General features: G+C 34.6%; 1 protein-coding gene across 5 annotated transcripts in view; it reads right to left on the reverse strand.

Annotated features, from left to right (window-relative positions):
* The window catches only part of SNTG2 (syntrophin gamma 2), a 771,339-nt gene extending 753,674 nt beyond the window's left edge, over positions 1-17,665 (reverse strand). For all 5 annotated transcript variants that reach the window (XR_008915522.1, XM_056813383.1, XM_007476197.3 and 2 more), the window contains exon 1: positions 16,966-17,665. Coding sequence is in view for 3 of the 5 variants with exons in the window: in XM_007476197.3 (XP_007476259.1) it covers positions 16,966-17,037 (72 nt within the window). In the remaining 2 variants the exon portion in view is untranslated. The remainder of the gene's footprint in view (positions 1-16,965) is intronic.
* Positions 17,666-17,907: the final 242 nt, after the last annotated feature.

The raw sequence follows: 17,907 nt of genomic DNA on the forward strand, positions 1-17,907 counted from the left end.
TGTATCATACCATCTAAATAAGTAAAAGGGTAATAAACACGCTGATGTGGAGGGGAACAATGCAAAGAAGGGAGAGATTTGGGGGTATTTAAAAGGCACTAAATAATAAGGGAATAATAAGAAGTGAGGGGGTGGGAAGGAGATTATCATTTTAGAGGGGAAAGAGGGGAGACTGACCAAAAGCGAAAAATTAGAGGGGATGGTAAGAGAGATAAGAGAAAAGCCAGAATCAAAGGAGTAATTCAAAATGAAGGAGAATACACAGACAGCAATCATAACTGTGAATGGGAATGGGAAGAACTCACCCATAAAAAGGAAGTGGGTAGCAGAGTGGATCAAAAACTAGAATATGTTGTCTACAAGAAACATACTTGGGCAGGTAGACATACACCAGATAAAGGTAAGAGAATGGAGCACAATTTACTAGGCTGCAAATGAGACAAAAAGGCAGGAGCAGCAAATATGATCTTAGCCAAAGCTAAAGCAAAAAGATAAGGAAGGTAATTACATCTTGAAAGGCAGTTTAAAGGCAGAAGAAATATCAGTACTCAACATTGTGAAGATGGGATTAAGTCTCCCTGCCCATCTTTAGATTTAATCACCAGAAGCATATACATCCCACTTAAACTTGAGTGGGGGAGATCTATAGCCCAAATAAACTGAAAGTGACAAATTGGAAGTGACTCACTGTCCCCTAGGCAGTCCTAAGCAAAAATATAGCTATAATTGGTCCATGTAAAAGTGGAAGGAAGGCACAGGAAGTGACAAAAGGAATGGTCTTTAAAAATGTCAAGAACTTCCTGTGAGAAAGGTCTTATGGCTTCAACTCGATTCTGTAGGAGTGTCAGCTGAGTACCTCAGGCTGCTTGGCTAATTTCCCTTAGAATTACTAGGTGGGTGAGTAAAAGAGGTTGACTAATATCCCTGGCTTATTCTGGAGATACTAGCCTCTGGAGAGGCCCCTCATTTTGGGGGAGGTCTTGTGGCTAGAACTCTTGTTTAATTTACCTCTGGGCCTCCTTTGCTGGGTTTCTAAAACCCTGCCTGGTTCAGACCAGGCCAGAAGAAATATCTACTCTCTCTGATTTTCTTACTTTCATTCTTCTTCTTTTGTAAGTAAATTACCACAAAAAATAATTTGGAATTGAGTAATAATTCCTGGTGACCACACTCTTATAAATTTAGTCCCACCCTTTAATTTTAACTCCTTACATTCTAGCCCTCACAACACATATGCACCAAATGGTATAGCATTCAGATTTCTAAAGGAGAAGCTAAAGGAGCTTAAGGAGGAAATAGATAGTAAAATCATACTAGTGAGGGACCTCAACCTTCCCCTATCAGAACTAAATAAATGAAACCAAAAAATAAATAAGAAAGAAATAAGTGAAGTGAATGAAATATTATAAAAATTAAAGCTAATATTCTTGCCTGTCAGATAAACAATATATTAATTACTTGAGCAATATCAAAGTGGAATGGGACATTTCCTAGGACACAGAATTCCCCATCAAAATCAATACTTAAATTTAGTCTAGATGACCAATTAATAACCTTTTAACATATCCTAGAAATAATTCTGAATTGGTTAGAATCTTGGATTATATGACTTTGAAGGTACCTTGCAGATCTGGAATTTGAACATTCTATAAACCAACAAATTGAGGATGATGATTAAGAAGTAATGTAGCCTAATGTATAGAATGTTAACCTTGGAGAACCTACCTATAAAACTTGCTACACTTGTGATCCTAGGCTAGTCACTTAATCTCTAGACACATTGAGCATGCTTCCTTAAATTTATCCACTAAGATATACAGTTGAAGATCTGTTGGGGCAGGGAGTCCCCACTATTTGAGGACCCCATATCCTTCATATATTCCTTGATAATAACACCTACCTACCTAATATTTAAATTTTTATAGAGAATTTCTTTAATACACCTCCACAAAATAGGTAATATTTTACCCCAATATATTACTCCAATTTTACAGAAAAGGAACTGACACTTAAGTGACTTATCTAGAGTCCTATAGTTCTCAACTTGTCTAGGATCTTACAGTTTTCCCTTTTTAAATTCAGGATTAGTAAAAGAGATATTTTGACTCCAAACCATGCGCTTCCTCTATGGCATGATTTTAAAGGAGATGCTTCAAAGGAAAAAGACATATACAAAAATTTTTATAGCTGTGCTCTTTGTTTTGGCAAAAAATTGGAAAATGAGGGGATGCCATTCAATTGGGGAATGGCTGAACAAATTGTGGTATTTGTTGGTGATGGAATACTATTGTGCTGAAAGGAATAATGAACTGGAGGAATTTCATGTGAACTGGAAGGAATTCTGGGAATTGATGCAGAATGAAAGGAGTAGAAACAGGAGAACATTGTACACAGAGATGGATACACTGTGGTACAATCGAATGTAATGGAATTTTCTATTAGTAGCAATGCAATAATCCATGACAATTCTGATGGATTTACAAGAAAGAATACTATTCACATCCAGAGAAAGAACTGTGGAAGTAGAAACACAGAAGAAAAAAGAAATGCTTGATCACCCTTATGCAAATATTAATAATATGGAAATAGGCCTTGATCAATGACACATGTAAAACCCAGTGGAATTGTGTGTTGGCTATGAGAGAGGGGTGGGAGAAGGGGAGGGAAAGAACATGAATCATGTAACCATGGAAAAATATTCTAAATTAATTAAATAAAATTTCTCAACTTAAAAAAAATAAAGGAGATGCTTCATAATTTCTTCCCCATTTATATGTCTCTACTCCTCTAAGCACAACAAAATAAGAATCTAGGAAATAATATAAAATGAAGTCAGTGTATGCAACACTGTACTCCCTGTATCCAGGCCCATTTCTCTTTCTCCCAATTCTCCATGAATCTGACTGAGTCACAAAATGCTTTTTTATTTCCAAGGCATAATGCACTTCAAACAAATTTAGCCCTGGACAGGGTCCAACACAAGATACAAATCCTTAGTTCAAGGGTCTCATGACACATACCTGAAATGAAGATTTAATGTTGCATTTGAAAATACACATAGTTTATAGGATTGCACATGTAAAATCTTTATCAGACTGATTATCATCAGAGGGAGGTAAGAAATTGAGAATTTTTTAAAATGTGTTAAAAGTTCTTTTTATAGTTAATTGGGGAAAATAAAATATTATTAAAATGCATTTACCTAAGGTTTAATTTCAAAGAAAGCTTTCTTTCTAAAAAAATGAAACTGATTATAATTATTCTCCAACTACACAGAACAAGGTTTTTAGGAAGTATTGTTATGATAAAAATCTTTATAGTATCATCCCAAATACACAATTCTTTTTCAAATTTTTTTTGTTGTTTGTAATTTTCATCTTGTTCATATACAAGGCCCCACCCCCTCACCTTTTTCAATAAAATTTTGAAGTAGTCATTTCATATTATTTGCTGGAGTACAAACTAACATTTGAGAGTATGAAAAATGAATTGGAATCAAAACAGTACTTTAAAATCATGTATAAAAATCAATGTAATACAACAAGTTTCTACAAAACCAAGAAATAAAGTATTACAGTAATAGATATGTCTTGGAATAAAATATCACAAATATTCCCAAGGTTTAGAAACCTTTGATCTGCACATAATTGGCAACTGAGGGTAAAAATAACAAAGAAAAAAATAATTGTATTAAGCAAACTGTTATTTACCAAAATGATGGAAAGCATTAGAGAGGACCTTGGCTTTTGATTCTGAGTTACTAGTTTTGAATCCTGTTTCTATAACTTTATTAAATATATGACAATGCAAAGGACATTTCCCTTCTTTGCTTCAGTTTCCTTACTTGCAAAAAAGAGACATTTTGATCAGATGATCTCTGAGGTCCTCCCATAACAAAATCTTACAAAATTTCATGGTTATAAAAGTAGTTCAAATTTGGTGGAGATGTTATTATATAAAATAGCTTTTCAGAAATTCCCCAAGTTATTTTATTATTTCTTGTGTTTAACATTACACTATGCAAAAAGAGGGACTTCTGTTTCCCTTTAAATGACTAACTCAAAGACTGAACATATTTCCAAAACCATTCATGAGCCCTTTGATTCTAGGGATATTATTGGGAAAATGTGGTGTTTTCATTCGGAGCAAGGTCAGTCTTACAAATATATAGTTGCCTAAATAATATGATTTGAAAAGTGCTAGAAAATTTTATTTTACCTTCAAATCTTCTCACATGAAAAAAGTCACTCCATTATAAGGTCTAATATTCCACCATTAGAAATTTATTCCTTTGGACATAGAAGGCTAATAGGTCTTCAAGATACTCTAATAAAATAGTTACCTATCCACATTGGAAGGCACCTTAAACTCACTCTAAGATTACATCCTGGAAAGAAATCCATTTATACATTTTTTATTCTTGAAAGTCAGCCAGTGAAATGAACTAAGTCCTACAAGAATTGGAGTAGGAATGGATCAGGAAATGGTGAGAAGACTAAAAGAGAAGTAAAAAAAGATCTTGCCAAAGAGAGAGTTAAACTTACTCCACAATCACAGGGAGGAAATCTTTGTTATCTGCAGTTGAAAGTCAGGATGGCTCAAGGCCCACCAAACTCAGAATATAAATAGGATATGATTTGATAAACCACATTTTTGTCTATGTTAAACAAAATTGTAAACAATATCTTGCTTATATGTTTATATATTTATTTTTCATGTTCTGGTCTTTCAGAATTTAAGCTATTTGAGGTCAGGGACTATGTAATCTATTTTTGTATACTACTATTTAGCATAGTGCCTAACACTGGTGATTAATGAATAATCGTTGCTTGATTTAATTTTTTAAAAAGTTAACTTAAATGATCCAACATTCTTCCTTCTTCTGGAGCCCTAACTGAATTCAGGACATTTTTTTTAATGTGATGTTTCTTTGTATCAACATTTAGATTTGATGGAACTACCTAAATCCCTGACAATGTGTTGCATTTGCTTTTATTTTTTCTAAATATTTTACTTGGATTAGATTTTTAAATAAGCAAATCCACAGAATAAATGAATGATGCTACATCTAATAGATTGTGAATAAGTACAGGGGCTAAATCTTGAATAAATTTCTATTTATCTCCCCCAAAGCCTACAGTGTTGGTCTCTATCGTCTTAACACAAGATTGTTGTTTTGTTTTGTTTTGTTGGTTTCGTTTTATGATAATACACACAATTCTGATGGAAGCCAGAGGTTCCATTGATGTATCCAGATTGTGTTTAGTATCATAAGATCTTAGATTTAGAAGTGAAAAAGACTTTAAGGACCATCTATTTCACCTTTTTCTTTCCACATATGAGGAAACTGAGGACCAGGAAGGTTAAGTGACTTGTCCAAATCTCAAAGGAAATAATTTAAAAAAAACCAACAATGACAGCAACAAAAGAAAACAAACAAAAAACAGTATTTAAGCCCAAGGTACCTGGCTTTTAAATTCAGCATTCCTTAGGTGTTACCAGACTTCCTCTTTCTTGCTTACCTGACAAACAGCAGTTGTGAAGATTAAATGTGATAATTATATATATATATATATATACATATATAAAACTATTTATATGTATATATGACTACATATACATACACATATAACTTAACAAAGCATAAAACCCGACTCCAATACCAAGTGGGATTATAAAATGTTCCCTTTACATCCCTTACATCCTTAGCACATAGGAGCAACTCAGTATGCATATGTTAAATGGAACCTAAGTGGAAAAGTTTATTTCACCCTGTGCTGAGAGCCAGCCAAGACACTGAATCAGCAGTCATACTGTTAAGGTAACAAAAAATGAACCCAGTTGATGAAAATGAAATTTTCAAATTTCTTCATTATCTGGAATACAACTATCAAGTTGTTGTTTGTTTGTTTAATCTGGATTGGTAACTTTTGTCACTGTAAGGAATTTCTAGTAAAGAAACTCCCTTTACCAATATAAGTCAGAAATTGTATAAATTTACAGTCTTTGAGAGCTACTCAGGGGTCAAGAGATTAGCTCAGTGTGACAGACTGTGTATGTCATAACAGGACCTTGAACCTTGGTCTTTCTGACTCTGAAGACAGTTCTCCTGCTCTCAATCAATTATACCATGCAGACTCTCCATAATGCAATTGAGAATATCAAACATGAAAAACATACATATGGAAAAGTATAAACAGCACTGGATATTAGAATTGAAAAAAAAAACAACCTTAGAGATAATCCAGCCCAAACTCTTTTTCTTACAGATAAGGAAAATAAATGGTCAACGTCTATCTAGGGAGATAATTCCAGAATCTCTCTTTTTAGTTTTGACATTTTCTCCTAAGCTCCATAGAAGTAACTTTATTTTGATGTCCTATGGGTATCTCAAAATCAATATGTCCAAAACACAACCTCTATGCCCTTCTAATTCCTCTTCTGATGATTTCACCATTTATATGCACTAATACTTTCTGGCTCTGAGGAAAGACTCCATAGATCCTCTAAACTAAATTGAATATGCTTCCCACTAAACAAATGTTCTCTGGGTTAAATAAAGAAAAACTTATAGCATAATATATAATTTTATTATGCATCTATAAAAGGTAATTTTTGTACAAGAATGTAGAAGTGGATGAAATAATTTTTATGGATAGCTTATGGTGAAATAAATATTTTACACAAAAAATTTAAGCATGTTTTCTACACATTTTCACAAGAAGTGATTTAATAATAAAACAGTAAATAGCAATCACTAATCCATCATAGTGAAAATTTTTAATAAGGAAAGAGAGACTGTTAGGACAATTTCTAGTGCATCTAAGTGTCACAGTGAATAGAGCAACAGGTCTAGAGTCAGGAAGACTTAAGGTCAAATCTGGCTTCACACACTTGATAATTGTGTGAGTATAGGCAAGTAACTTAACCCTATTTGTCTCATTTTCCTCATCTATAAAATGAGCCAGAGGAGGAAATGGCAAAGCATCACAGTATCTCTACCAAGAAAAACCCAAATGTAGTTACAAAATCAGGCATGACTGAAATGACTGTAAAAAAAAAAACAGAACAATTTTAAAAAATTGATTTGGGAAGAATCAGTCAATTCATGAGATTAAGAAAATATCAGACTTGTTTTGAGAAGCAATGGATACTATATTTTGTATGCCCTAATAAGTAACCATTCTGGAAGCCCTTCCTTCTTCTCAACTTTCCCTACTTATGACCTTCCAGAACTACTAATCTTCATCTCTATGTAAGCTTTACTATCTGATTTCTCTGTTCCTAGATCAATGATGAATATCACATTTCCTATAATTTGATGATATATGCTTTGTATCTATTTGCACATATCACACATGTAATTAGATAAGCACAACTGGTTTACTCCATTAGATGTGAGCTCATTGAACACAGTAATTTTGCCTTTCTTTTTCAAGAATTTAGGATTGTGCCTAATACTTGATGAATTGATTGATCATAACCTCAGCCAAGGCTACATTGATGGCTCAAAATCATCCTCTTCTACTATTGTTGATTCAATCTTATAGATGATAATACCAGTTTCAAACTTCTGTTTTCCTCTTTAATCCCCCCAACTCCACAGTAAACATGACAATTATCCCAGGTAATTTAGCATGAATCATTAATTTTGATAACATCAAACTCCCCTCTTCCTCTAACTAAAACATTTCAGCTTCATCACCTTTCAGTTCAATTACCTATTTTCTCATATTTCACACACATGAAAATCTCTCAGGAAAAGGATTCTCTACTAATTCCCAAGGTTAAACAACTATTATACTCTTTTTCCATTCCTTACCCCTTTTTTCAGATTTTTCTTTTAATGGTATGCTCTATTTCCCAAATATTTTTTATTTCCCCATTTTACTTTCTCCTCACCCTTTAAAAATATGTTTGAATCTCTTTAATGTTAAAATTGCTTTACTTCTATCAAATCCCATCACTCCCCTTGTTTTCATAGTTGAACCCTGAAAAAAATCAGTCTGTAGGCAACATCTCCAATTCGTCACCATGAGATTCTCTTGCAATCTGATCTCAGTCACTAGTATTACAAAAAAAAAAATATATATATATATATATATATACACCTTTACAGTTCATTAATGCCCTCCTATTTAAAAAAAAGATTATTTTTTCCATATTTTTTTAACTTTAAGGCATTTGACCTTGTTAAACTTCTTCAGAATAGTCTTTGAAGAAACCATGATGTTCTGACTTATATTGCTGTAATCACTCCTCTGTCTTTTTGTTAGATACTTGTCTTCTTCTTGAATTCATAAGATAGGAACTCACCAACATTCTGCCTCTACTTTTTTCTCTATTTGTCTCAATAATAATAAGGTCAATATCTTTTAATTCTATGGCTCTAACTACTATCTTTAAACAAAGAACTTCTAAATCAGATTTAATTCTAAGTTCTCTCAAGTTCTATCAATGCATCTACACTTACTTGTGGGGGTTATTTTTCTGGTTGTCTTATGGACATCTAAAATTCAACTTACCCATAAGTGAGCTTATTATCATTCCCTCTAAACTTGTCCTTCCTTGCATGTCACTATTCCTATTAATGATTCTGTCAACCACACATTTTCTCACATTTGTAAACTTTCACCCTCTTCTCATATCTATATCTAATTAATTATCAAGCACTATTACTTCTTTCTTTATGATCTCTCAGAAGCATCCTTCAACTTTATAATTAAACCTTATAATCACTAAATCAGAGAATAGTCTTCATTACTACTTGACTCTTAATAGACCTAAATCCATTGTCTCCACTCCAATCTATCTCCCATGCAAATTCTATATTAATCTTCTTATTTCTAGATCTGGCTGTTTCTCTTTTGTGATGAAAATTTTTAAAAAAGTTTTATTTTGTATACCAGACAGAATGGAAACTCCTTGACTTGGCATCCAAGGTTCGTTATAATCTTTCACTATTTTATCTTTCCAGCTTAAACTCATCTTGTTCCCCTTCATACTTTCTATACTCAAGCCAAGCTAGACCACTGACCAATTTCCATACATACTCAATGCTTGGAGCTTTTACATATTTTTCCTGAGATATGAATATAACTCTCTGCACATATACACTTCCACAATTGCCTCCCATCATTTAAAGGGAAAATCAAAGATCACATTATTCAAGAAGCTTTCCCTGACCTCACCTTTGAATTTGATATAGTACTTTGTTTGCATCTCTAGTATTTATAGATTTGTGTTCCATCTCATTTCTACCTACTAAACTTTTAGTTCCAAGAATGTAAGGACCATGTCTCATCATTCATTTGACAAATTAAGTACTTTCCATGCAAAGTTCTTTCTCTAGGTCCTGAGAAATTCAGATGTTTTTATGTAAACAATAGTATATAAATGCATACATTTGACATATATCAAACAGGTGCGTGTATATATGCAAACAGCTAGGTGACATAGTAGAGAGGGCTGGGCCTGGAGTCAGGAAGACCTGAGTTCAAGTCCAGCCTCAAATATTTAAAACTAGATACATCATCCTGGCCAAGTCACTAAACCCTGTTTGCCTCAGTTTCCTCATCTGCAAACTAAACTGAAGAAGCAAAACATTACCATATTTTTGCCAAGAAAACCCCAAATGGTTTCAGGAAGAACTGACCACAACTCAAACAGATCAACAGCAACAAATACATTTATCTATGTATGTATGTATGTATGTGTACATATATGCACATATATATATATATATAATGCTTAAAAGTCATATATCTATGAACTCCTAACAAAAGAATCAAAATCTACAATATATACTTATACTTACAAGGGACTGTCAAAGTTCTCCCTAGTAGTAAATAAAGGAGCAAGAATTTGAACTCACATCATTTACCTCCAAAACCAGGACTTTCCCATTAAACTGAATTGTTTCCTATCAGTCTTTCATATCTGCATAGTATGAAATGGGTCATCCAAATTCCATCATCCCACTTTTATATGAGGAAACTAAGATTCCAAAAGTTTATGTGGTTTGCCCAAGGTCACAAAGGTGGCAAATGTTGTAGCCTGGTTTCATGCCCAAGTTTTCTCAGCCCAAGTGCGGAATTATTTCCATTAAACATATTGAAATACATTGAAAAATAACTTCATTTTAAAAATAATTTCATATCAACTCATCATGATGACAGCCTAAGTACTTTTAATGCTCTTTGTTATATTGCAGTAAATGGCAGAAACGATATTGTATACCGGATAAAATAGGACATTGGCATTCAAAGTCAGGAAAACCTGGATTCTAAGATGCTTGATTTCTATGAGTCTCATTTCCCTTATCTACAAAGGAGAGATAATAACAGCAAGGTCGTTGCCAGTAGGAATTGTTTTATTCTTTGCTTTTGTGTTCCCGAATATTGTACAGTATCTGGCATGTAGTAGACACTTAATAAATACTGGCTGATTGATTTGTATTTTGCATGGCTGTTATGAGGATGAAAAAAATAATATATATAAAATGTGTTTTTAAAACATTAAAATGCTATTAATATATGAATTACTATCATTATGTAATGTATGATCTGGATGTTTCTTACCTGTAAATATTTTGGAACAAAATGTTTTAAATCAAGGTAGAATTAATTTGAAGTAACATAGCATTAATAACTTGTGTTGTTTAAATAGGAATTGCAGTGTTTCTCATTAAATATTAAGAGGACACTGGTTCTCGATCCCATCATTGTGTAGGACTTTTCAACAGAGGACTTCATGTAAGATGTAGATATGAACTGTGTATCATGAGAAGTTGTAGAAACATGCTAAGTAAGCCATGCTGGAGGAGGCATCCCTTTGGTTCCTTTCTTGAAAAGAGCAATATTCTCTAGTAATTATAGAAAGAAAACTGAACTGATAGTTGAACTACTGAGGTTTCTAGTCCTAGTCCATCTTCTAATTCACTCCATGACTGAGGGCTAATCATAGAATCTCAGTGTTTTTAAAGGTGGAAAAGCCAATAGAGGTCCCTTAGTACAGTCTTCATCTTACAAATGAGGGAAAGTGAGAAGGTCAAACAGGTAGTAAGCGGCTGTTAGAATATAGACTTAGGTCTTTTGACTCCAAATGCAGTGATCTCCCCTCACCCCTCACTGGGCATCTCTTTTCTTAATTACAAAATGGGAGTTGAACTAGATGGATTTTGAGATTTCTTTCCAGCTCTAAATACTGAGAATATTAGGGAAAAAACATTCATATTAAAGATTAAATACCAGAAAGCTATAATCTCCTTTAAGTTTTGTAGGGGAATGTTCAAAGTTTTTAAAGAATCCTTTTTATTTAGATAAATCCCTTCTGGTAGAATATATTGAGATGATAGTTCTGAGCATTGGAGCTTTCCCGGGGTCCAATACCTACTCATACAGTTCTATTAATCTTCCTCAAATTCAAAAGAGAAATCAATATCTCGGCATCCGACTTCTGCAAGATTGACAACCTTTTGCAGAATATGTCACGGAAAATAATTCTTAATACAAACAATTTAAATATAAAGTATTACATTAAAGACTGATTACAAGCAATGGGGATGCAATTCCATCAAGGAAGCTTCAGGAACAGAGTTTAAATATCACAGGCAATTTGGAAAACTATTATAATACTTTTTTAAATTTTTTTGGCTTTTATATCCCTCTGCCCACAATGGTGATTCCATAAAGCAGTTGCATAATTATTTATTGACTAGAAACAATACAGTTCAACAAATTTACAGTATAGTACATATATGAATATAAAAGTTTTCTATATAATTATAAGGAATTACTTCGAGGCAGGGCACAGCAAATTAGTCCTAGAGATTTGCCAGTGGCCCTTAGTGGTTAATTTGATATAACCAGGTTCATATAACCAGTAAACCTGAACCCTCTTATTTAATCCAAGATCAACACACTATTCACTAGGCTATACTACCTCTAAAAATATAACACATTCACAAAAGTCATTCACAGTCTTTATACACTAGAAATAGATTTTCAAAATCATTAAAAAGTCATTCACAACAGCAATAACATTAAATATTTTAAAATTGTCATCTAATTGTTCAAATAAACTTTGTAAAGACAATTATAAAACTATACTACCAGAAACAAGGGAATACAGTAGAAAATACATTAGATTTAAAGGTAGGAGACTTTAATTTGATTCTTGGCTCTGTCCTTTGCTTCTCAAATTACCCTGAGAAAGTAATTTGAGCTCAGCTTCCTTACCTGCAAGATATAGTATAGATAATAGGCAACCTCCAAGAATCCTTCAGCTCTAAATCCTATGAAAATCTAAAGATTTCCATTTAGAAATTACATAATTAATCACTATTTCACAACCCTTAAATGCCTAGCTGCTACATAGCAAACTTTTTGGTAATTATTGTTATTACCTTTAACATTTCATACATCATTTAAAGTGGTGATAAGATGATGCTAAAAAGTCAAATAGCAAAATCAATGCTGCCATGTCTATGATGTTGACTGGCTCTAATCATAATCTAACATTACCATGATCGTGGTTTGTAGATTGTACAATTACATTTTACTGATGCTATCATCAGTGAATATTATTCATTTATCATCCAAAATGACAACATTGAGTTTAATTGCTTATCAAAACACAGAGGATGAGATATTCAACATGTGATTGGTGAACTACCAGACTTGACACCATGTAGCAGTTTGAGTGCTGAATTCAATTCTGAGAACTTCCAGATGGAAAAGCCAGAGAAAGAAAAAGAGTACAATGTTGGCTAATGATGAAATTCTCTGTTCTGTATCTTCTAGAAATTACAGTTTTAATAGTCATTTATCTAGTCAGGAGAAAGACATATTTGTCTCCCCTGATTCTCTTCCTGTCCAAAATATAAATAAAGTAACATAAAAAAGAAAGACAACTTAGATATCAGAAACCTTGCCATTTTGAGTCGTTTTATTTGAAATCTCTGAAGATAGAGCTACTGAAGATCAGTATAATTTGGGAAAATCTGCAAGTGTATCTATGGCTAACAGAGTTCTGTGCATCTATTAACAGTCATCAGAGAAGAAAAGGAGAGGGTCCTCATTTCTGGGAGGGTTCATACAATCAATTTTGCTGTCATGGCTCTCTGTCAATTCTTTTTTTAAGGAAGCCACTGCAGTAGTAATGGCATATTTTATTTATTCAGTATAGAAAGAATAATAGAGTAAATGAGACTTCATAGTCTTAATACTGAAAATTTTAAGAATCCTGATGGTCTGGGGTAAAGTGACATCTAGTGTTCACCTAATATAATCTAAAAAATGCATTTTCCAGGTGACTTAATAATGAAAAAAATGCATCTGTTCTGTAGATATGTATGGATTCATAGAATGATAGCACAGAAGGGGATATTTTACAGAGAAAGAAACTGTGAAATTAGCAGGTTAATTACTTACTCAAAGACATGCAACTGAATAAGCTAGACCAAGAAAATCCTAAATATGTTGATGATTCTTTACACTACTAATTTTTAATATAATTTTCTGTAGGTTTTGTTTAAACAAACTTAAAGTTCTAATATCTTTATGTCTTCAACACACACACACACACACACACACACACACACACACACACACACACAGAGACACAGACACAGAGACAGAGACAGAGAACACCACTCTGAAAAATTGTCAGAATACATAATCATAGAGGTGCAAATAAATATATTTGAAGAAACTAATACTTACATAGTGTTGATAATGTTTTAGGAATGTGTTATAAAAAAGAATTTTCCAGGATTGTGTAAACCTGAGTTTCCTGACTAGAATTAGCCTAATTTTAATTATATTAATATTATTTAATAATTGTGTTTTAGGAGTATAATAATTTTAGTAGATGATGTTCATATGCAGAAAAGTGAATTATCTGCTATTCCCCTCAGGGCTTCAATATCTTTTTTTAAATAAATAATTTAGACTAAGATAAACATTTAAACTTTCCCATAGAATATGTTTAAGAAAATGGTTTGAAAAACACCTCTATTTTGTTAACATTTCTATGAAATATAAGTTGATTTTCTGCACTATAACCTGCTAAAATTTTTCACCATTGATCAGTCTCCCCCCCATCTGTTGGAGCAGAATATTTTGCCCTTTCCAAAAATAAGTGTACTTGCTGTGTTTTATTTATGATGTCATGGCCATCATCAGAAATTCCACAGTTGAAATGAAAGATGAGTCAGCAAGGCTGACACACACATAATGAAAGCATGAAATGAATGATTAAGATTCTTTGGGAGATTAGGTGTTTAATTTACTGCATGTAATAATTCAACCTCTAAAAAGATGGTTAAGTAGTTATATTGCAAAATGCAGATTTCAAATGACCTGGCATTTCCCCCCTACCTTTCAGTCTACCAACCCATCATATAAAACAGGTAATTATTATCTCCCTTAGCCTAATGCTTCAAGCTTGGTAGACTGAAGTAGCATTGTTATTTAAAAACAAAAAAAAAATGTGCTGTAAATACTAATCAATAGCAGAAAACACACAGTACACTGTACAAATGGTTCACTGCAATGGAATTTTGTCATGTGTATACAAGCAGAATAAGTATCTGAGGTATATAACTCGAGGTGAAAGAATTAGGGATAAATACTATAAATAGGACAAAAAGGGGTAAAGAAAATCAACTAGTGAATACTCATGAAACTCAAAATTTGTTTTATTCATGTAGTCTACAGAAGTTGTAAATACACCCTGTTCTTTATAAAACATCTGCTGTAGGTTAAAAGAAGTGTAACATGTCAATTCAAGTGTGTATTAGTATAATTTAATAAATGACTATCATTCCCCTTAACTAAAACCATTAAAAAGTTGTCCACCATTAAGAAAACTACACACTTGTTGATATTAAAAATTGATCTCTTTCCAATATTAATTAACCTTTGGCTACTCTTTTGGTCATCTCTTCTAAGAGAAATAAAATAACACTAAATGACTTATTCTAAATTACCTTTCAAAAGATGAATCATTGCATCTAAATCAGTACCCTGCCCCCAATCACACTGGCAAAGTAAAAGATATATCCTAAGTGATGAATCACCATGAAAATGTATAATATTCATCAGTTTTATACAAATGACAATTGGGACCATATCATATATTCCATTACTTTTTAAAAATAATTTACTAACTCCTATATTTCTTACTTTCAATCTCCCATATGCCATCATCCTGATGGTTAGCCTCTAACACTGACATAAAGTTTCCTAGGATATAACTCATCATTTCATACAATGAGGTTCCAGACTGCTATGAAAACACTAATTGTGCCTTTTAATCTAGTTGTGTAAAGTAACATACACTTCAAGAATATGTATTTAAATGATATGCATTAATCACCAATCAATAGGTTAAGCTATTAGTATTCTTCAAAGTACATGGAATAAATGTCATAGGTTCATCTTTTACATCAACCATTTTTGAAAAAATTGTCATCAAATGGGTCAGCGTAACACAAGGTCTATAATTTCAAACCTGTTAATATTAATGGTTTTGAAGATTATTGCAGTTATACCAAAATACTTTAAAGGCTACCACAGATATACAAACACAATATATAATCATGGGAGGCATAATTGTAAATATAAACAATCATTCCAAAGAAAGTTTTTGGTTACAAAGCACGTATACTACTATGAAAATTATAACTACAAAGCCTATTATTTTGACAAGGTTAATTTTACCATAAGATGAGCTTTGATTATAGTTCTTGTCACAAATTGCCAGGAATTTTCATTTTAAAATAAATGTTTTGAATAAACATATATGAAGCTTAAGTTTAAGATCTACTAGTAATACTTCAACAATTTCTCATCTATGAGCATCTATCTTCCTTTTGGAACTGAAACACAATGAAAGTATAGATGCATTATCACAAAGGAGACAATTCAGTTTTGGAACATCATTCAGTCATTCTGAAAAAGCTGGCAAAAGGTATTAATGGTTACATTGTTTTTAGTCATTGGTAGTGGTGGTGAAGGGGGGTGGGTGGGGGAGCTATAGTTGGCTGTAACTTCATCTGTATGAATACAACCATGCCTCCTGTTTTGAAAGCTTCTAGTGCCTGGTTGTAAACTGATGGATTGGTTCTCATTTTTCCCCCCTAAAAAGATTTGGTTATGTTTTGGAAAACTCTTAAGGTGACCAAGAACTTTTTCCAAGTATATGTCTGCAACATCTAAACCAGTAGAAATTTGGCTGAGTGTCCTGAAGGCGGGGTGAATAGAGGCTAGAGTGGATAGTGAGTAAGAATGGACCCTGGAAGAACAGCTGACAACCAAGAAACTGTCAACTCAGATCAACCACTCAACTAAGTTTACAGCCCCCCCTCCCCGCCCCCATCCCCTTCACCACTTCAGTCTACTAGGGAGGAAGGACAAGATAAGAAGATTGGAGATTGTTGGGGTTGGGAAGGAGGGGTTTGGGAGGAGACATCTCTTTTACAATCTGGGACAGAAGCCCAAAGAAGAGCTGGACATAAATCCTTAAATGCTCTTACTGGGGAAAAGAGGATGTGGAGGTGGGGGTGGGGGTGGAGGTGGGGGGAATGGAGGGTGTGGGAGAAGCTTCTTTTCCTCTCAAGTTAAATTCACAGCCCTGTGGTCCTAAGCCCTCCTTGCCACTTCAAAATAAATAGAAGAGCAAAAGCCAAGAAGTTCCTTTTAGAGTCAGAGATATGGTAGAAGGGAAAGGGAAGGAAGGGGAGTAGTTCTCTCCTACACCTTGGGCAGGAAAGACTTTCCTCGCGATCTGTTTGAGCCCAGGCTGAAGGCTGACCCAAAACAAAATTCCCCCAACCTTTGTTCTCTGCCCCTCCTCCTGGGCAGGAAAGTTATCCCGGTGGTGACAACAGTCGCATATGCAGCTGGATGGCCGCAGAAACAGCTGCCTATAGGCGCAATCGAGGGAATGTAGCGCACTTACCCAAGTAGGGACCAGGAGGGTGACCGGGCGCTCACGCGGTGCGGGGGGTGGCTGCTTCTCTGCCACACTCATTTCCTCCCATGCAGCTCAGGTCCTCTCCGTTTGGTGCTTGGCTCTGTCGCTCCTTTATCAGGCATTGAATAATCCCAGAGAGGAGCGGGGGCAGTCGCGGGCTCAGCCCCAGCGCTGCGTCCCTGGCTCGGGGCTCAGCGGCTGCTCAGGGCTTGTTAGTCCGTCAGTCAGTTGGTCCGTAGCTTACACCAGCTGGAGACGGGCGGTGGCAGCAAAGGCAGTGGCGGCCGCAGATCCCGGCCAGGCCATGAGCTCAGCTCCGCACTCCCAATGAGAGAAGCTCAAGAGCAGGGGCCACGACACGCTCCCTGCCCAAGGGGGCTCGAGAAAGGGAGGGGCGCCTAGCCAGAGAAGGGAACGAATGAACGCTGCTTCTCACCAGGTTGGGCTCTTTGGACGAAAGCGTTTAACGAATTCAGAAGGGAGAATAGCTGTAAGTTCAGTTTCCTCCTTCAGTTGGCTCTATGTACTGCTCTCTTCTTTTCATTTAGCCTTTTTGTCCACTCAGACCCCACAGTTTCTTTACAGCCACCTCGCCACCAAGAGCTGCTACATTTATGTTTTTTACCCATCGATTTTCCTCCATCCTGACCCTCTTCCACCCTGGGAAAATGTTCCACAACCCTTGAACTACTTTGCAAGGGATAAAGACACTTTGTTACACATTGAAACATATTCCTGTAAATGGGCTACATCAAGGTTTATGACCATTTCCCCTCCATCCTAGGAAAACTATCTTATTCTGCCTCCCTGGTGTATAATTGGAGCTCCCATCCCTCTTTTGCAAAGTACTGAGTGCTCCCTAGATTCTATTCACTGAATTCCTACAATTTGCACCTGCTGGTCTTGGCCCTCTGCCTCTTTTTCCAT

This window comes from Monodelphis domestica, chromosome 1 (assembly GCF_027887165.1).
Source record: "Monodelphis domestica isolate mMonDom1 chromosome 1, mMonDom1.pri, whole genome shotgun sequence".
NCBI classification, from domain to species: Eukaryota; Metazoa; Chordata; class Mammalia; order Didelphimorphia; family Didelphidae; genus Monodelphis; species Monodelphis domestica.